The following is a 22,685-nucleotide window of genomic DNA, read 5'->3' on the forward strand; positions in this document are numbered from 1 at the left end:
TCACAGCCCAGGACATTTTCTTGCGTCGAAATGAATGCTAACTTATATTCCGCGCTCTTTTTCCCTTGATAATTAATGTTATCCGGTGGGGGAAAATATCAAAGTGCTAATACTGAAGTGCAGAATACTAGTGGCTTTCAGACAGTGGCGTAGCCCCCGAAATATGAAAACACAATTGTTTTCCTTCATAAATGAAAACAAAAAATTAAAAAAATCATGAATTTAGAAAATATTTTTTAACAAATAAAGTTTTTTCGATTATGAAAAGTGTTAAAATTAGTTTAAAACCCATTACTCAGCACCCTGATTTTCAAAAATTTTCCCCCCGGGTTTTGGACGCCCCCCCCCCCCCCCCGAACGAAATTCCTAGCTACGCCACTGCTTTCAGAATTATCTCTATCGTTTTTGTATTCCACCTTTTAGGATTGGTGACTATTGATGATGACCTAGTATCGGTCCAGGTAGTTATTTCGATGATTTATCGCGGATTTACGGGCCGGAGTCGAGCGGAAGAGAGAAACTGACCAACCTTCTTCGGGCTCGGGTCTCGAACTCGCGGGCGTCCACGTTGAGGGGTCGAACCGCCGCCTCGGGCGGAAACACCAGCACCACCTCCTCTGCCCACCCCTGCGGAAGGCTCCCCTGGGGGTCGAACCCGGCGCAGGCGAAAGCCAGGACACCCGCTGAGGCATTTCGCACAGAACACACCAACAAACAATCGAGGGAGGACACTGGTCTCGACACAAACCGATGCCCCAATCCGAGGGAAACACACCTCACCACGGTAACTCACGTCACTAACGTCGAGGAGTAACCACTGAGGCACTGATCACAAGCACAACTCGTGCACACATACGCCAATCCAGGGTCCACCGACCCTTTCCCTCTCTCCCTACCGCCCCTTCGCTACATTCTTCCCGCGGAGAGGAGAAGCAGGAGAATAAAAGGAAAACGTTTCGACGACGTCGTCCGCGCCTGCTCCATGCCTTCCACTCGAGCGGCACTCTTAGTGGCGGGGCTGCCCGTCCTCTGAAGTGGCTCCCAACGACTGATAAAAGGAGGAGTGTAAAACAAAGGCGACCCAGTGACGAAGACAAGACCCCCCACCCACCTCCTTGTGTCCCACTCCCCTCCCCTCAGGATAATTCGACCCAAATTGCTTGCCGCGATCAGGCCCTGCCCACTCTCCCGCTGCCCGCCGACAATTGCAACCATGACGCCTCCTCCACGTGCGTGTGGACTGTCCACCTCGAGTCGTTCGCGCGCCTCCGAGGTGTGGGGAGGAGGAAGGAAGGGTGTGCGGGCGAAGGTTTTGTCCCGCTCCGTCACCGTGCTTCCTTTTTTCCTCCCACGCTCCCCTCGTTCTCCTTACCAATGTTCCCGCTATCACTCCCTCCCCCTCTTGGCTATTTAGGGAGGTGTGCGACGGATGAGGAACGCGGTCTACACGAGCGCATTGTTTGTACTATTTTATCTATGCATCAAGAGGGTGCATCACTCCCGCTCAACTGGTCACATTCTAAGTAGGTAATCATTTCAGGGTTAGCTTTCAGGAAGGTCGTCACGTTCATAACGAGAAATAAATTATGAAGAAATTCTTTCCTGCCAAGTCAGTTGCGTGAAGATGTAATATCTGGTTTTGGCATTGAAGATTTCTCGGGTTTCATAACGGGTAAGGTTCTCCATATCTCCTTCCGAAGTTTCGATGTGCAACTCGCCCATCATCCTCAGGGACCCAGGAATCCAATGATTGGAGGGAGTGGGCGAGGGACAATGGGCGAGTTCCACATCGAAACATCGAAAAAAGATACTCGTTAATCCTATCTTTTTTTATATATATTCTATTCTATATTTTTCCTTCCCTTATATTTCACACGTAATCACTGTGCCTCACGACATAACCCAACCACTGGGTGCCTTTCCGACAAATGGTGCTTCACAGTACCAAAGAATAGAAGGAGGAAAATTTGGGCGCCCTATACACTCCACCATTTGAGATTAATTATATTGAAATTCTCCGTAATTTTACATTATCTTTTTAAATGCCGTATACGGTTCAAACAAATTCTCGTCGCGTTGAAGTTGCTGTTTCACAAGTATTCCATTTTATCTCATCGTGAATAGAGGAACCCTCCATCATCGAAGACTATCGAATTGATCATCGGAAAAAATCATCTGCCCTGACCTGGGCTCGAACACAGATTTCCCGAATATGAAACACTTGGTTTGTCACCCGTCGTCACGTCTACTCTTTTCATCCCCGCCTCCCCCTCTCTTGTCCCCTCACCACCGTCAACAATGTTCCTCCCGCCTCTTTCACTTCTCTCCTTAATTGGTTGGCCATTAAGGTTAGTGCACGACGACTGAGGTAATTTGCGTCTATATGCACAGTCTGGGAGGCCGGTAATGGATGGACCATTTGGGTTGGGTGGTTATTTGTGGGGTACTTGGGGTAGGTTGACAAGTGAGGTTCGGCTGAGAGGAGGTGAAGGAAGAAAATGGTGTGCAATTGAGGAGTTGTCTATTGCATGAGCGGTAATTGTGAACAAAATCAAATATCATCATTGCACTTTTACCCAAATTCCTATTGATAGCTTGATATTCAATCCTTTTCGCTACATATGACAAGTGTGTTCGTCGTAAGTCGCCTGTATCTTTATGCGTATGTAGAGTATGAAATATGCATAGCATGTATCTCGAGCGCGTACGAATATAAAGGCTTATCAATACGAAGTATTTTAAAATATAAACGAGGAAAATATTCACTTGCAAATAGTTTTTATTTTTTTATTACAAGCGCTTATTTCTCTTTAGATTTATGTTCTTCCATTCCACTTATTTTCGACCGATATCATTTTTTCCAAATACACCTTTTTCGTTAACTAATTACATACATATTCTTTTACTTTACACGATTGTCCGTGCCACATGGGGTATTATTTTGTAAGATCCACAACATAGAGCCACATGTGTCTCGCAAGCCGTAGTATGCCGTCCTCTGATCTACTGAAAAAAGTAGTAGCTGAGTGTAGATCTACTAGTAGCTGAGTCATTAATTTGCACTAATTTACCCCCTGTCGAAATTTACTACCTTCAACTATACATAAAAGAATTACACGCAGGCAACTATTATCTTCAATTTTTTTGTTTATCGACAGTTTAAGATTTTTGGTACCGAAAAAAATTCAGGCTGATCTCAGTATCTTCAGCTCTGGTTGCCATGAGCAGTTTACATTTCCTTTGATACAACATAGTCAATTCCACATTTCCCGACTCTGAACTCAAATTTTCTATAATTCTTTCAGCTAAGAGTCCTAGATCCTTTACCTTAGCATCAGTTTATCTACCGACGAACAGAAATGTACTTCTACATTTGATAATTAACTATCTAAGAAAATCAGCCTCCATCGACCAACGATAAAAACATAAATCCTGCGATTTATTTTTTTATTCCTTCGAGTGATATCGGAGGTTAGCGATTATTGCTTGTCCTAGAAAGTCAATGAAAAAAATGGCTGATAGAAAAAACCTACCCTAATTCTCTTTCTGCTGAATCGACCTGTCCCACAACGCCTATTTTAAACCCTTTTTATTTTCATCGCCCGTGCTCGTCGTAGTATTTCCGTGATTCAGCTGACGACGCACACAACCAGCTCACGTCCCCCCATAACGTGATCACCCCACACCCACTGACACGTCCACCATCTCAACCACTACATGGGCGTGCTAAACTATATACCATGCAGCACTTCCGGAGTCGTCCTTCCGCTACTTGGGGTCGCTTACCCTCTCCAGACCGAAGCAGCCCAAGTTCCTTCTCCCCGACCCTTTTGTCCACCTTTGCGCGGTCCTTCCGCTTATAACGGTGGGGATTTGCGGTGAGCCCCAGAGTTCTCCTGCGTCCCCGTGTGGCGATCTAAGGTGCGAGTAATTACGAACGAACTTGGCGAGCACTTGCGTGGCTCGCGTGCCGAACGGTCCGCTGAGGTGTTTGTCCTCTCTCGGCGGGAGTTGTAAAGAGTGGAGGAATTTGGGTTAATTAGAGGAACGGACTTGTATAGGTTACCGAGGTCGGAATGCACGAATGTAAATTGCGATGCATATGCTTCTAGATTTTCAATCGATACGTGTGGGATTCAAATCTCTCGTTGAGTATCTTTTGGTTTTACTTCAGCTTAGAACCAACGTGCACTTAACCTTGAAAACGATGTGACTCCTCCTCAGTGTGCTCTATATTGTCTTCTTCGAACTATTTGACCTTGATTGAATTCTAATAAAGTGTCTAACTTGCATCATTGATGTAACATTCAATGTTATAAATTTATGAGTTTCAATATTTTCATATCCGAACTATGATGTAAGCAATGAGGCGTAGTGAATTATGTTAGTATTTTTGGTGAATTAAATTATATATTGAGTATTTACATTTTTACGAACGCGTAAATGCTTTCAAATTTCTTTAAAGTATGGTCCTAAGGCAATATTAAAAAATGGAGAACTTGCTCATTTTTTTGGAAAAAAATAGAGGAGATAGGGGACGGACGAATCTTGCACAACGCAAAAAAGCGAGAGGTAGGTAACGCTTTGTTACCTAGATAAAAATTCTCATAGTTGTCGAAATTCCATCGGCGCGAAAAACGGCGCTTGATAGGGGGCAGGGTCAATTCGGGTAGGCCTGGCGTTACAACTGCCGTTCCGAGGGCTCCGAGGTAGTCCCACAGCGGCGGCCGCCGTCACGGCCGCTTCCTAGGGGACTCAGGCCAGCATTACCGGGAGATGGGGCCGCAATGCTACCACGCTGAGAGCTTAATAACTTAACGATGCATTTGCGTGAACATCTGGGCTGCTTTAACTTCTACAACAAGAGGTTCTATTTGGTTGAATGATGGCATGGCGGGAGAAATAATTCCCTAATTCCACAATGTTTTTTTTTTAATTTATACAACCGGGATCGACGCTACCACGTCAATTTCCCTTGGGAGGTTGTACCCTGGATAAAACTTAGAAATCTGTTCGTGATTTAATTAAATGGCGTGGAATTAGGACATAGTGCATTATTTCTTACTTCTACAAGGCTATATTCCCCGAGCAGCCAGCTCTCAAGCCTTATCGGATATGGAACCCTTGGAAGCTAAATTTTTCCACTGAGGCCTGTCCGTTTGGAAAAGAAAGCGAACGAGTTTGAAAGCTTACATCTTGGCTGAAAATAATTATATGAAGAGAAATAAGCATCAATTAAAAGCTAGTCGTATTTTAAATTTTTAAATGAAATCAAAATTATTTTTCGCAATTTTAGTCAATTCGTTTGCGTTTAGATTGAAAAAAAAAGCCGCGTTATTTAACTCCGTGGCGGAAGGTGTAATTTTGGCGGCGTGTGACTTCATTGACGACTCGTTAATACAGTATGCTTCTCAATCAATTACATTTGTGTTATTATTAAAATAATGTAATTACTTCATTAGTGCAAAACCTTTTGAAAAAAAACAGAGTTATCTCGGAAAGAGTGAGTCTTTCTAACTACTAGAGAAGTGAGAAACTATGCCCTGTCTTTGATTCACCGCTGTTCAATAAATAAAGGTCACTTATTTATAAGAAAAGTAGGTATATATATGGAACAATATTGGTGAACTATAATATGTGTGGAATGAAATGGCTGTAGCAAAACCTTGCAAGTTCTCCATTCTTGTCCGCTCCGTTATCGAAGTTCTCAGGTCGTAGAAAATGCAACGGGAACCGAGTAACTTAGAAAGTCCACGACTTGGATGACACACACTAATCGAATACATTATGGGTATCATACCCTCACAAGTATTGCTCGGGAGCTTGGAACTGTAATCAGTTACATTGTAAAAATAACGTAAATAAGATATTTATGTGGAACTGTAATCTCTCTCCTGATAGGCGACCTGGGGCTGTCTTTACTTAGGATATGGCGCGGCGAACTGGACAATGGAAGAGATTGGGCAAAAATCTAGTTTATAATTATTAACTTAATATTTCATTCATTTGTAATAATTTGACGAATTTTGATAAGCATTTTAATATATTTTTGCGTTCATTAGAAAACGTAAGCTATGCTCCATTTGCCTTACGGTTTGACTCGTTAGCAAATTATATTACGGTCACTTCTTCAATCCCTCTAAAAATCCTTATTTATTCTCTGATAATGAAAAGAATTTCAACTTACTTTTTTATTTTACACATTTTTTACATTATAAATTTATTACATTTTCATTGCCGTTTCATTGTTATGTTATATGGCTAGAAAATAGTTGGAATTCTTCCTGAGTTGGGCTCTAGATCGAAATGACATTTAATGATACCCTACGATAAGGTTGATTCCGGGGCCCTAAGCCGTTCCAAAGTTTGCTACGGGCTACGTTAATCGGGCCTCAATCCCAGTCCAACCCTTTTGGGTTGGGCGTCCAACCTTCCTCGTCGCACCCAACTCATCCGTCGTACTGATCGCAGTGGTGGGAGAATAGACACGTTAATCGACCGATTGGACGGCTCGGAGTTGAGGTAGGGAGGGTGTTGGACGGCTCGAGCTAAAATTACTCTTTTAAGTTCATGTGCGCCCATACATACACGCGGACGAGAGCCAACGCAAAGGGTGGCAGGTGGAGGAGAGGGTTGGATTGGGTGGATGGAGCCATGCGTTCGTAATCAATATTTCGACTCACCTTAACCCAGGCTTAAGCATGGATCCCTTGATGGCTGTAACTTTGTCCTTCGTTTTAATAATCCGTTTCCATACCACGCAGTTTATAGTAGGCTCAACTCTTTACGTTTGTCTCTCAACTTTTCTTATACTCTCCGCAATTTTTATGGGAACACCAGAAAAAATATATTTGGACGCAGAAGGGAGGCTGGTCTTTAGATGAAACTGAAAAAAATTGGAGCATTTTCTCTTTTTCATCAGGTATACTGGTTTCGTGTTTGATAGAATCATACCCAGGGACTTAAGAGTGAACAAGAATGGGATTACTAGATAACATTTGCTATTATTTTTACTGGGTATTTAATATTGACGCGGCACTGCTTCAAGCTGTGCTGATTTGGTTAGATAACACCGTGGAATTGAATTTACAGTTACCGAGCTTTTTTTCGATTTGGTGATTTAGTCGATAGATCAAAGAAACTGTGAGAGTGTGAGAAAGTTGTGTCTAAGTCCCACAATTTCTCTTACAGATTCTGAAACTCTTCTACTCAGTTGAAGAATAAAGTTTCTAGTAAACCACACGTTTATATTTTTCGGGTGATTTAAGTTCCCTTTTTCTTATCATAAAAAATGTCATCGAAATAAATTCACTGTACACGTTCAAATAAAGAAATATTCACGAATTCTTCTCGGGTTAGAATGAGTATGATAGCGGATAAGAATTCAAACTGTTTAGATTACAAATTCAGCAAAATTACTCAAATGAATTAATTGAGGGTTCTTCATTTATATGTTCTTATATGTTATACATCTATATGTCTATATGTTATGTTCTTAATTCATTTTATAAAATTTGATTTGAATGTATTCGCATTATTCAAATTATTGAATTAGATTTTTTGATTATATAATAAAACTTGCAATGCGCCGCATTTTTTATCACAATCCTTTATATTAATCTTCATCACCAGGCTTTAAACCGATGATTTATTTTTTTAGTTGAAATGAATCTTTTCATTTCTGCGGTAACCACCAATGTTTCATTTCGTGATTGAGAATTTCTTAATCCTCACGGTTCATAAAATGTTTTATAGAAAGTTTGGCCTTGGCGGCTAATTTTTCCCCATCAGTTTCATCGATTCGTCCTTGTAACTTTTCATTGAAGTAGCAATGAAAATTTGCCATATGTATGGTAGGCTTCATTCGATTCATTTATGAAATTTCGTTTCATGATTGAAAACTCCGCAATTCTCACGTTTAGTAGAATGGTTATCAGAAATGGAACAGTCATTTTATCAGTAAATACAAAAATTATATATGTTATTTTTACATTGCATAAAAAATGTTTCTCTTTTTAATGCGTTCATTTTCAATAAAGGTCAGACTTGAATACTACATTTCTATACCTTGCAATGTCACCCGAGTGAATCCCAACGCCCGAATAATGGTTGAATTCCGCCTACACCAACTCATCGGTCGGGACGATGGCCGTGATTTGTACCAAGGGCCGACTCACGCTCACCGAGATTGCTTTTTTTCCGCCGTTTTCCAGTCTGGCCTCGCAGTTTTGTCCGCGGTCATATTTTTCCCTCCATCCCAATGTCTCCGCCGCAGCAATCGCGATTGGCTCTTTCGTTGGTGTGAGTGTGTGTGCACTCTTTTTTCTAACCCGTCGTAATGGCCGAAGTCGAATCTGTGCGATTCTCCCGTTCCACCTCTACTCTCCTCCCCGATGGACGATAAACGGTATCCATATCTCCCCATCCCTCCGCCGCAGAGCCATTAAGATTCGTATTGGCTGTCCAGTCGCAACTGCACCGTTCGTAGAGGGTCGTTTGGGTGCTCATCACGCTATTGGTGTGGCTCAGTTGTCCATCGTTTCTTTTTTATCCTTTCGTTGAGGTTGGAAACGGTAGCCGACCAGCAGGGGTCTGAATTCCGTGACATATATATATAGCTTCGCGTGATAAGTCAACGGAGGATCTCTTTTAAACCGTAAACACCTGTTTGGGTATATGGAGACAGCTCTCTCGCCTGTTGTTTATCCACACGCATAGCATTTATTAAAATATCTATTTGGTGGAATGTGTTTGAAGCACTCCATATAATTGCGAGGGATAAAAACTCTATGTAGGAGGGCTCAACTTCTACATTTACATACTACCCCGCTGGCCACCTAAAAAGGGGTGTGGCGCGGGGTGTTAGAACACTATCAGTTAACGCTCTGACGAAATTTCGACTAGTATTCATTAAATTCCTTCATCATTCGGGGGAAAACGAATTCCCACATCTATCCGTTCGGCAAAATATCTCTCTTAATTTATCGCTTCTGTCATATCTGGAATAATAGTGTGGCTAGATCAATAGCTCAAGCACTCTAAGCCTACCGAGCAGCCTCCGAATCTCTTGCGGCTCCCACCTTGATTCGCTAAACATTTGTGCCACGCTCTCTGTACGCCCGTAACAGTTTTTGATGAATCGCGCAGTTTTCCTTTTTATTTTATTCAGTTCACGGATAAAGAGTTTCTGCACCGGATCCCATACGCAAACATCGTTTTTAAAGCACCCAAAAACACCCGAACGTCGCAGTTATTTCCCCTCAGGCCAAGTTTTTATCTCTCGGAATAAACTCGAGCTGTTAAAATACTAACCCCTTGTTGTGAGGGAAGGAATTAAAGCATAGCCATTAATTTTTCATAAAAACATTTATCTTTTAATGAAAAATTTCGATATATTAGTTTTTACATTCATGATGTGTCTTTGCCTTTATATCGCTCTAGACCAACACAGTAATGTCCTATAATGTCCTGTCCTAATGAAATCCACAGTACTGTCCAAGTTTATTACCGTATTAGCATTTAATTAAAAAAATGGAGTTGTGAATTATACACATTGTAAGACTGTTAATTCATTACATATTAACTCTATCAAAATTTTTAAGGAGCAAAAGAGGCACGAAATGAATGAATTTTTATTTTTCAGGTCAAGGAAATCAGTGGTCATAGTACCAAATATCCGTACATATTTCTCTCCCGAACAAAACCTATACTGTTTTCACGCTGTGATAATTCATTTCTGTCAGTAAATCGATATTTTGCCTAGAATCACGAAAAAAAACTTTTTAAATAGCTTCAATTCAATAAAAACATTTTTTGTGCTTTTTAAGACGATAAAAATGATCGTAATATTGCGCAGCGGCAAGTTCGGGAGTCGTTGAGAAATTTTTCTCTTGTAAGTAATTGAATTTTACCACGAATAACAATGAATCATTTATCTTAGACTTTAGTGCCATATTCATTTTAATTTAATTTTAATAAGCCCTTGAACTATATCTTCGAAAATTTCTTTTTAAAGAGCTATACTGATACGATGTCTATCCCCGACAATTTCGCCTTTTTCATCGGAACTTTTTAAAGTGTGTGCCAATTGTGTTTGTTTAACAATTTTTTCACGATAATGCGTGTCGTTATAAATAAATTTTTTCGAGACACTTACGCATATGGCCCCTTCCCTTTGTTACTGCACTTATCTGGATGCGATACACTTAGACATTAAAAAGACTTCTTCCTCCTCTTCCCACCGCTAACGAGTTATTTCCTCAAAATCCTCCGCATGTATCGAAACGACGGAAATTCGGTTTACGGCCTCCTTGAATCCAGTAATCTCTCGACTCTTCGGCTCATTTGCAAGCCAAAACATGAGGATTTACGGTTGCAATACGTCGTTGCTTTTACGTATGCTCTTGGTTTTTGGAGTCGCATGCGGTCCTGGCAATTCCCAGACGAATGGCGTTTTAAATGCGGGAGCCCACCAATCGCGCGGCTGCACTGACGAACCCAATTTGGATTCCTCCATTTTTCCCGTGGAAAATTGGGATCGCGACCCCCATTAAGTCAATCCAGGAGGCAAGGTCCTGGTCCGGCAAATTTTATGCAGACGGCGAGGCGGCCTAATACGCCACCACCCATGAATCTCCACTCTGACGCAGTCCACAGTTGCGCAATCACTGTATGACAGGGCGCTTCATTTACGACCGGATTCCGTGATCGTGTTTCCTCTTGCGCGTCAAGAGTGCCCCCTTACGTCAACGGGGAGATTTTTCCTCGATATGAGGAAAGCGGGAGAAAATAGTTAATAATTTCATGGCTCTTTCACCTTCCTTAAGGCCGCTATACACGGCGAATGATTTCATTCGCATGATCATTCAGCATGATCATTCACCGTGTATAACGATACAGTTCGCGAATGAACCTTCATGCGCATGATCATTCAGTGAAAATTATTACATATTCTATTTTGCTCGCATGATCCAGTGAATGATCACGTGATCATTCAGCATGATCATTCGCATGATCATTCACCGTGTATAGCGGCCTTTAGTAAATAAGTGATTCGCGAGTTTTGGGTATTCATATCGATGCCCCAAATTATTTTGCACCGTTCTTTACGAGGGATTGGTGGCATTCCTATCGTTTTACAATGCTTCGTCATAGTATACCGAGGGAGTGGATATAGACCTCTTTAAGGTTGTCATGACCGGTTATCAACGAGCCCCATTTATATCAGACGGAAATTACGTTTTCGTAATCTGACGTAATCAAGTGACGACTCGGGCTTTTAAATGGAAACTTCTCGGAAGGACGGATATCTGACTAAATATCTTATATAGAGGTTGCTTCATAATCCACCGTCTTTGATGTAATTCACATTAAATTAGACATTATGATATTCTTCTTTCTTTGAACAAGGACAAAAGTAATGCCATCGTTTTACTACCTTTGGATAGATGTTTATTGGATCCTAAGCTGCAGCTCAGAAGCAGAAGAGGTGTATGATCCAGGAATTACTAAGAGGAAGAATGTAACGAAATCTCAGCAGCTGCAGAAACTTAAGCCTCAACTTAGTGTTTATGTGATACGTAGTGTATTCCACTATAAAACTACTGGATCACGACTAGTTTCCTTACCTAGAAGTTTTTACCAGATGGTTTTAGATGGCAGAATTAGCGTAACCAAATGTTTTTTTTTGCATTAAAACATTAGTAATATATGCAGGTTACCCATCGACATCCCATTGCATAATGGTTCATACGTGGAGCTTTGCATGAAATGTCATCCCAAATCTATGTCATAAATACTTATTTAATAGTGTTATTTATCCATATGGGTAATATATTTTTTTAAGTAAGAGCTGTAATAGAGTGCAGTGCTCATGACATAAGAACTCTCCTATCTCTGAGAAAGTAAAAACTTCCTATATTCCGTGGAAAAATTTGATCTAGCCGCCCCGGAATTTGAATGCTATTCATTCAAAGTCAAGATCAAGTCAAGGTTAAGTGATTAGTTTAAACCAAGCATAATGCTAGAAAATTTACTAGCTTTTAAAGAAAGTCTTCGATTAAAATCGCTGTGTTATATTCTGGCTACCGACGCTATAAGAATAAGACCATTATTGTGTATTTTTCGCCGCACGTATTTATTTTAACTTGTGCGATCGCTGATGAGTCTCGCAGAGCAGAGCCCTTTAACAGTTCTTCATCCTACGACAGTGCCGGGCCATATATCTGCCGCTGAATCTCCGACTCAAGATGGGCAAGATTTATTTTCGGCTTCTGCGTGTGCTCCCCGGATTGAAATTCCCTAATCCGAATCACGTGATGGCTCTGATCGGCTGACAACAACGGTGGCAAATGCTAATGAGTGGTTCATTTTGGCTGGAAACTTTATTTCAACTAAAAAATTAATGCTCACGAAGAAGAAGAAGTGTCAGAATGTAAATGAAATCCATCTCTATAAGTATTTCATTTGCAAATAAAGTGGTACATGAAGATGGATTTTAAATCTTTTTCCAGTTCCCTTGAAGATGCTGTGGTCGGGGGTTCTCATTGTTGGCCTCAGCTTTTTATACAAATCGTTGTCTCGAGCGTACGTCATAAAATCGACTTAACATAATGAAACGTAAAAAACTCTATAATTCCACATAAATTTAATACCGCAAGACCTAGATTTTAATGTGACGCGTAATCATCAGGATATCATTCTCGATGAGAAAAGAAAAACTCCCAACATTCCGTGAAAAGATTTTACCTAGCCGACCGGGATTTCCTTGACTTGATCTTAATCATGAATGATTAGCAGCAAGGCAAGTAATCATCTGGTACGTGACAGGTCGAAACCTATGACGTACAGTATTAAATGTATGTGGAATTATAAAGTTTTTTTACATTCCATTATGTCAGTTTATGGTGACTGCGTAATACGTAGCCACTTTGAGCGCTTATGTGATTTCAATGGACTCAAAGCTGCGTTGGACGAAGAACAAGTCGGGCGATTTGAGATTGAACTCAGCGCGGTGGAGAAGTGTTTTGACCTCGGCGCGCGACATCCGACGTCTTGCGAGCGTGGAGGAAATTTTCTACGGGAAAAAAATTCAAGATAGCAATTGGTGGAGCGCGGAAGAGGAGGAGATGAATGTCGGGTGTGTGGGGAAGGAGCTTCGGGGAATCCGGACCTTCGTCATCGGTCGTAAATTCAAGGGGACGGGTCACGGCGGCCTTTATCACACTTCCCCCAACTCACTCCGCCATTCAGCCATCGCTTCTCCTCCACGCCGCCCCAAGTCACGTGATCTCGATTGGGTATGGATGCCACATGGGGCATAACACGTCGAGTGGTTGATGCTCGATATTTTTGAGGCACTCTTCCTTTTAACGTCGAGGGTACAATGGAATGAAAATAATACGGAAGAAATATTATGCAGCCAAGGCGAATCGGTGATTCATTTAGCTAATATCATATTTTTCTTGAACTTGAACGCTAAACTTAAAGTTTTCGAAACTTAAACGCTAAACGAGGTGCGACTAATGTTACCCTTTTCAGGTGAATCGTTCATTATCTCATTATTAGACAAATCGATAACATTTTTATGGGTTTCCGGAAAAAATAGGAATTTGATTTTTTTTACAACCACCCCAGGCGTCAATCTATCACAGAGGAAAATCAAAATATTTCCTATCAGCTCATTTTTGAAGGCCGCCCGAGCCCGATGTTGTATTTGAATGAGTGGGGGGGGGGGATTAATAGGCTTTCTTGAGAATTCATTCGGTTGATCTTGTGATTTATGCAATTGACCCTGCAATTAAGATGTTCAATCAGCGGACTCCTTTGCGGCAGTTTTTCGTACATAAGAATACGATTCCCCTCAGTTTCAACATTCCACACTTTTTTTCCGTTAAAATTATATTGGTTGAGATCTTTCCTACCTTCTCAACATTATCTGGCTTAGGTCGTGAAATGAGACATTTTAATTCATTGACTACAGTGGTTCTCACATTCACTCAAAATTCATTTACCGATAGCATCCATGGTTCAATCTATTGCACTTCTCCCTGAATTTCAATTTCCACTGGGTATTCAAGATGCACATTTTACAATTTTGGAATTTTCACATTTGTGCGGAGATCATATCTCATTCTGACAATTATTCAAATGCTTATAGTGATTTTAGTTTAGATATAAAATTATCACCTTTTATTTCGTAGTTTAAATTTTATGACGAAGAATAGGAAAAAGAAATACTGTTGTTCGAGGTTTGGAGTATTTTTTTGTAGAAATTAACCGTGTAAAATTTGGTGATACTTCTTTTTTAAAAGCCATTTCAAGCCTTGTTGCACACATTACTCTTATGTGTGTGCTTTTAACTGTTAGCAAGGAAGTGAAAAAAGTCATTCAGCTATGAATACTTGGTGCAACTTATATGAGTGATGTTATTCTAAAATTGATGAAAAACAGCCACAAAAAGTGGGCATAAGAGTTTGAAGTGAACGCGTACATTTTTTTTCACTTGCTTTTCCAGATCAAGTGTGCAATCGGTGGATGACACAGGTAGGGGAGGCGAGTTTACCTTCCGAAGAAGCATATTATCGATTTGGTTCAATGGAGAAATGAATGGTATCGTTGAGACTTAAAAAAATCAAATGCACCACGGCCTCAATCAAAATCATAAGTTTCTTGTTAAAATTTCTGGAAAAGATTGCTCCTTGTATTTCGAGTCGATTTTCCCGAGGGAACGGCTAAGAGAAAGCACTACCACTAAAAGAAAAGTAGACCACGATCAAGTGTACGTAAGTGATGTACTTTATGGGTGATGACTGTTGAACTGCGTCAGGCTTTTCCGGTGGATGATAGATAAATTATTTAAGAGTTCTGCATTGGCTGAAAATCTTTATGGTTGCAAACTGTTTTTTAGATTACTTATCTAACACCATCGGGGCATGTAAAGAACTGAGGATATTAGATAAATAGTCTAAGGAAACGTCGGCAACTATGACGGTTTTTAACCCGATGTAGAATCCGTGAAGGATTCGGTAGAGAGAATTTTATCGGGTTCAAACCGGGTTTGATTTTCCATATCTCCTCCCAAAGTATCGATGGGTGAGTCGCGATATCACCTGTGTCATCCTCAGGGATTCAGGAATCAAGTGCCATACCATTCGTAAATCGATTTAATATATAATTAACTAATATAATTTATTTATGATAGGAATGGAATCCCTGAGGACGATAGGCGAGTCATTCATCGATATGTCGGAAGGAAATACGGAGGACCTTACCCGGTGTGAAACCCGAAAAATCTTCGCTGCCATTTTTCGCCGGGAGAAAAAACAGACATTACATCACAGCAAAGAGTTTCTCTGCATTACATCGATGTTCACATACCATCCCCCTTGGTTTGGGGCGGGGGAAACAGTTGTCTCTCGAAATTTTTGAAAACATTGCTCCATCTCCGACGAGGCGATGTTTCGGAGACAACGGCAAAGAGAAAACATCGAAAGGTTCATTAGATCGATGTTGACATCCTATTCCCTATGGTCTTGTGGAAGGGGAAGGGAATCTTCCACCATCAATCCTCACTATTTTTTCGTCTCCACCCGCTCGTTCGTTCTCTCCGGATTCCTTTTTTGACTCCTCCCAATCATTCTTATTCTTCTTTTTCCGTCTCCATCCCTCTCCTCCCGCACTTTCGGGGACCTAGTAGATGGATGGGCAATCAATGCGCCTAGACGAAGGCGGAACGAACGGAGGCGGTTGATAGGGGAATAAATTGAAGGAGACCCCTAACCGTTCGACACATACATATGATATCGACCCTGACGGCAGCGGGGGGTGCGCGGGGTGAGAATCGTCCCGCAGGCGCGTCGAGGGGAAAGTTTTTTTCGGTACCGCGGATGTGGAGGGAATCGTACCGCCGCACAGTGGGAGGGTATCGGAAAAAGCCGGACAAAATTACGAAATGGCTTTTTTTGAGTTATAAACTTGAAACTTCGCAGATGTACTAAAAAATGATTGAAATTTGTGGATATGTAATTCATTTGGCTTATATCCCACCCGTTACTGAGTGAGTTACAGATGCTCAAACGTGAGCAAATTTCCATAAAAACGCCCGTCTTCAATTTTCTTCAAAAATCTTCCAAAGTAAGTAGATGGTGACGTTACTGGTGGATTCTTGCGGAATAAAAAACCACATCATCTGTTGCCATGGTGTTTTTTCTTTAATTTTTCGTAATCTTAAATTATATCATCGATACATTCTTACTATGCAGTTACAAAATGGCGGATACTGTTTTTCGACAAAGTTTTACATTTAGGTAGAGTTTCAAATGAGTTTTCGGCAAAGTCACGCGAAGTAACTTATATGAGAGCATTTTTTGAAGATTTCTTGAGGTGCTTATGCAGTTATTTTTAAAATAAGTTTGCGACGCCAGAAATTACATTGATTTTTAGATCGCGCGGCAGGGCTTGTCTCCGCGCGTCAGGAGTTGGATTAGCCGCGACGCGGTTTGGTTATTGAAACTTTATGGGTTTTAAGGCTCAGCATTCACCGTTTTTATGTTTTGCTTCGAGATACCGATTCTCAAATGGTCTATGGTGAAGACAGTGGAGGATTTTCAACCGAGGTAATTGCACGTTTCATTGAAGTTCATTTCGTTTTCTTTGGATGCGATCGAAGACCATGCGTCTATTAAAAGCGTTCAAACCTAGAAAAAGTGCCATAAAGCCCTACACTCCAGAGCAGACTCTTCGCTAACCTTTTCTTTAAACTCTTATACTTGCATAACGATCTCTCAATAGTCGCGATGGAAGTTGTTTTTTTACTTGGCGATCGATTATAAAAATTATATCTTAATGATGATATCGATAATATTAGGATAATAGAAATGATAATATGCATAATTCGAATGATAATATTTTGGAAAGGGAAAATAGAGTTATATTGTTCAAAGAGAGATAAATTAGAATGGAAATGCTAAAATTTGCCTCTGCTCACGAATAAAATACATCTTAACGATACGTAACGAAAGATGGCATAAGTAGTTCCTATTCAGCATAGGTAAGTCAATATTTTAGGAATCATGGTGGAATATTCGAAGCAATAATGACAGCTTGTAATTCGATAACGATAATGCTTTCGTACTCAACTGCAGCATCAGGTCAAGATCCAACGTACTTTCTTTAGTCAACCTACCGAACTTAAGTTTTTTGTTGGCCCGTCCTCATTGTACATGCCTGTGATATATATCTAGTAAATATTTAATTTAAGACACTTATAATTAATATGCAAATGACACTGAGGATTAATCCACCATAATGTGAGTCATACAAGTCGCAATTATTGAAAATTATATGGGTGGATACTGTATCTTTGAAATGAAAGTTTTTCCCTTTACTGTAGTGGACTCCCGACGACGTAGTTCCTGGGGCGAAACACTGACGGAGACGAGTATTTGAGAAAGAAAAATAATGGATCTGGAAACAAAATTGAAATACTTAAATATTTTCGTTTTGAAAGACGATGGATATCGATTTATTCTTATTTCTTAATGTATCGATAATTAATAATAATATAAACAATTAATAATCGATAATTTGTATCAATATTTCTCAATGGATGCTCTAGATTGATTCATTGTGATGATTCTATTGGTTACAATTCATTAGTGCTAATTATATTATTGAGTAAATGTAACTTTTGCCCATTTTTGATGTTATGAAGCATAGGGTAATATTGAAGGCACGGAAATATTTATAAATATATATTTTGTGAAAATGCAGGCATAAAAGTAATAAAAAAATTGCCAGGAAGTCTAACACTAATCCAAAAATTATATTTCTTCTATCGGGTGGATTTTAAGGAATTGCTTTGCAAGCATTTTTCCCCGCATTTTTTTTCATAAATCTATCGAAATAATTCTTGCGGGGTAAAAAAAGAATTTATTTTTTTCTAACCAATTCTTCATCCGTTTAAGGATTTAGCAATGAAGCGATCGTTCTTGGAATTGCATTCCAGAGTTCCTGGAGCCGAGCATCTGGGAGAGTTATGCTTTCTTAGAAATTTTAGCGTCGCTTTTTTTTGCTCTTCTTGTATTCCGTGAAATTGCTTCGGTCGCAGTTTCTTCTCCGGACCATCAATGTTGGGCATAATGAGATATTCTTATAACTCTAAACGAGATTTTTTATATTGAGTTTCGTTATGAATGAGGATCTGTCAGAAGCAAATGTAGCAATGAAGGAATTTTGTAACGTGAGGTGAAATAATATTCTGCCTTCCGAATTATTATGAATTTATTTTTTCTTCTTTACTTAGTTTCGGATGCTCTAGCTTCTCTATTTTATTTACGAGAATATGGATATTTAATCTATCCGCCCCAGATATTAACTACTCAGCTAAAGCAAATAAAAAGCAGGCGTGCAGTCCTCTTCATGACTTGACTTCTCGGAAGTGAGACATCATTTTTTGTGAGGCTGATTATCCTAATTTCCGATTACTTCTTCTCTACTATTTTTCATGGAATAATCCGCCAATCTAATTACGTAATTCCGCTCATTCCTTATGTATTGATGGATATGGAGCTAACATCAGGGAAAAAATTCAGCTAAAAATGCCTTTTAGCAAGTTTTATATCTTACTAGTAGCCCGGTCAAAATAGACATTGACCCTTGCATAAATTGCCAACAAGCCGAAAATTTCCAGGAGAGTTAGGGATACCACTCCAATGAAATCCTGAAAAGTCCCCATCGATCCCGTGTGTGCAAAAATTTTTATTCGAGGTCAAAGGTCACAAAAATGGGTTTTTGGATTTTTCGGCTAAACGGTTGGATTTATAATAAAAATTGCTCAGTTCAAAATTGTAGAGCAGTTAATTTTCTACAAAATTGTCCCTATACTTTTTCCTCTAAGATTTATCATTTCTGAGATAGAGCCATTCGAGCAATACGCGTGTTACGTGTCCAATAATGTTCAGAGAGCGCAATAATATAGTTATGCATATTACTGAGAATACAGTTACGGGTAATTTCGAATGGCTCTATCTCAGAAATGATAAATCTTAGAGGAAAAAGTGTACACAATTTTGTAGAAAATTAACTGCTCTACGATTTTGAACTGAGAAATTTTTTATCGTAAAACTAACCGTTTGGACGAAAAATCCAAAAAAACCATTTTTGTGACCTTTGACCTTGAATAAAAATTTTTGCACTCACGGGATCGATGGGGACTTTTCAGGATTTCATTAGAGTGGTATTCCTAACGTTCCTGGAAATTTTCAGCTTGTTGGCAATTTATGCAAGGGTACCCCCTTTTTTTGGGCTAATTTGACCGGGCTATAGTCAAAGTTAAAGAAAAGTCAATTTATTATTCATTGTAACTGATAACTTCAGGCTCGACTTTGTGAAACCTCTCGATGTTGGAAATGAAGGAATAAAACTTTGTAAGGTTCACTATTATATTAATATGGGCACGACTCAGGTTTCGTAGTGTAGTTACATCTTCAGGTCATTTTATTTTTCTTTTCCTTGATAGCTGAGGCCATTTCGTGCTTAAAATATTCGAGCTGAGTCTAAGGAGTAACAAGTGATTAATCGACTGCTATTTTCATCGTTCCTAGGCATTGTCAATAAAATATTAAACATCAAATTTGAGTAAATAAGGGAATTGCTAGGGAGAAGCCAATTTTCTGTTGTTAACGAAATTGGAGTATATATGTGTGCTTCTAGTTTGACCATAAAATTTCAGCTCTCACGTCACTTATTAACACGATTAAATTTCTCGTCAAAAATTGATAACTTTTGCCATAATTCATAAATTTTTCTTTTTTTATAATTAAACGTTTCATCATCAAACGAGCCGAAATGCTTCAGCAACATTGATTTTCTCATTAGTTTTAGATATTGATCTTTTACTCTTGATGTGATGATAACTGCGCATGATATGTAGTTTTACCAGCGTATGGAGTGTTTGCGAATGTGTAGGAAAAAATGTAGCTTATATTTAGATCATAAATTTTGTTTGAAATAACTATGATTCGGTTTGTGATAATAATAATAATAATAGTAATTCATTATTATTATTATTGTTGTAATAATAAGGTTTATTGTTCTTGAAAATTCTCCACTGAGAACATATTGGTATTATTCGTACCATACAATAGAGCTCATAATACACAAATTAATGAATTTATAATGGGAAAATACAGGGATGGGTGGATAAATTGCAATGAAAATAATGTGAAAATACAAAACAGAAGAAGTAATAAAAGAGGTTATTCACTTTCTAGGGTTTGTAAATGTTGAAAAAATCTTTGCTTGAATACTGGCAAAGAGACAGAATCTTTTTTATCCTTTTGAATACTGTTCCATAATCGTTTTCAGACAACAGGGAAAGATTTTGATAAGAGGTCGTTAATGATATCAGTGTCAGCCATGATAAGTAGATAAATCATAGGCATCTCAAATTACAAATTCGATACTCCAGGAAATTAATGCATTCATTGAAGTGGAGACGCTTTAATTTGATGAAAACGCCTTAGAAGATTATCAAATTTATAAAATATATTGACTGTGTGATATTAACGTTGATGTTTTAAATCATGTATGGGAATTATCTATGAACGGAACGTTTTTATTCTTTTTATTTTACAAGAAATTGGATTGTATTGTATTGAAGGGTGCCCATTGACCAGGAAAACCGAGAAAATGCAGCGTGAAAAAAATTATGCCTGAATTTTTTGCTCCTGGAATTATGCATGAATTTACTCCTAAATTTTTGCTCCAACCTGGAATTTCAAAATCTTCTCTTTCAAATTCATTTCACAAAAATTTTCGCCATATCATCACCCATTTTCTGGCCTAAAATATGTTTGTACAATTTATTAAAGATAATTTTATGTACATGTGTAATTTAAAATGTATCGATTACATTTCAAATTGAATTTAATGAAAACATATATTTATCTATGTAACTCTTTAAATTATGACGAATTTCTTCCGGTGCCAAGTGAGACGATGGCTTCGTTTTGCCAAGAGGGAGAGAGAGTGAGAGAGAGTATCTCAGTAATCACGGAAGATTAACCTGGAATTTTGTAAAGTTTCCCTGTTAAACCTGGAATTATGGGTAAATTTTTCCTCTTTGATTGGTTAGACACTCTGATTGAAGTATTTGTGTTGAATATCGTAGTTACGGTAGAACCACTTTAAAGTATGCCCCAAGAGGCCCTCTGTTGATCTGCTTGCTTAAAATACTAATATACTCAGAATACTACTTTACTACTGCAGGAAATGGATACAGTTATTGGAGAGGAGAAGCTATAATTATTTGAAAAGGGATGAGAAGATTATAAATTTAAAAATCTGTTGACTTATCTGTATGATATTAATATTGATGTATTTAAATCATGTAAGGGAATCATATATGAAGGGTATATTTTTGTTGCAATAAAAAAAATTGGATTGTAGTATTTGTGTTGAATAGCGCAGTTGCAGTAGAAGCACTTTATAATAGGACCCTAGAGGCTCACGTTTGGGCTCCTAGCTTAAAATCCTACTTCCCCAGCTCCCACGCAAACTCACCCGCCCTGGAGCTCATTTCCTCGCCTCACCAGCGACCCCCAAAGTCCGTGTTAACCCCGAACCTACTTCCCGTTCGCTTCTCCGTCGATGACGCGCCGAAAAAATTGTCACCTCGTATAGTGGGTGGACGCGGGGGCCAGGTCTCGCGGGGAAGCTTAAAACCGTGGCAGAAGAAGTAGTCTGAGGAGTATTGAAAAAAGGCCAATAAGGAGGAAGGTTGGTGGGTCGAGTATGTAGGGAAGGAGAGTTTTCGAGATGGGACCGTGGGTGCCTTCCTTTCCAATGTGCACGTTCAGCTGTTTTACCGCACGCCCCTTCTTCCTCTTGTCCTTTCCCTCTCACGCCATCGAATCTTCTTTCTTCATCAAAAACACTGGCCCAATCATCTTCGTCACGTCGACGTTACATCCTCCCGCCCCGCACGAAAGGGATCTTCACCACTGCTCAGCCGCAGGATAAGGTACACCGGATAAGGGACGACCCCATTACTTCCAATGTTGTGGGTTCGTGTCACACCGGATATTAACTCCTGGCGTAATATATGGTACGTGTTTCGAAGAGAAATAATATCTACGTGGGTTCGCATTCCTTTTTTCTCTACTTTTCCTGGTAGTATTATATTTGACGTAGGGATTAAATATTACGTCGGTGTTACGCACTGTTTTCCCTCTCATTTTACGTATTTTTCCATTCTCTGGTTTTTTACTTTTATGAATTTTGAGCCTTAAATCTTTGGCAGTGTATTCCAGCGTCAATCAGCGATGCATATTCAGAGACCTGGCATTTTTTGCATGGGGTTTAAATTCTGCATTGGGTTCATTGGGATTGGAGCAAAAAATTCTCCAGTTTGGACGAAATGTTTTCGAAATTGCAGGCATTCTAATGAGTGAAATAACTTCCTAGACGTATCTTTTGATACTCTTTCGAATTAAAGCAAAAATTACCAGTTTTTACTCATGGATTGTGAGCTTCCTTACGCTAAACATATAGCTCGAGGCTCAGGTATCAGGAGCATCGCGCCGTGGTGGGAAGCCGTGACTCTATAGCTCATTGGATTCTGCTTTAACTCTTTTTTCAGCAGCACTGATGTCTATATTGATCGTCATATTGCTGCTGGCATT

At 39.5% G+C, this 22,685-nt stretch overlaps 1 protein-coding gene across 2 annotated transcripts in view; it reads right to left on the bottom strand.

Annotated features, from left to right (window-relative positions):
* The window catches only part of LOC124163067 (serine-rich adhesin for platelets-like), a 191,343-nt gene that overhangs the window by 70,715 nt on the left and 97,943 nt on the right, over positions 1–22,685 (bottom strand). Inside the window, exon 1 of one of the 2 annotated variants that reach the window (XM_046539855.1) lies at positions 530–1,062. The exons of the other annotated variant lie outside the window; for it this stretch is intronic. Coding sequence (XP_046395811.1) covers positions 530–692 — 163 coding nt within the window. The 5' untranslated portion in view covers positions 693–1,062. Of the gene's footprint in view, positions 1–529; positions 1,063–22,685 lie in introns of those variants that run through there. 2 annotated transcript variants of the gene reach the window in all.

Source organism: Ischnura elegans, chromosome 1, assembly GCF_921293095.1.
Source record: "Ischnura elegans chromosome 1, ioIscEleg1.1, whole genome shotgun sequence".
Taxonomy (NCBI): Eukaryota; Metazoa; Arthropoda; class Insecta; order Odonata; family Coenagrionidae; genus Ischnura; species Ischnura elegans.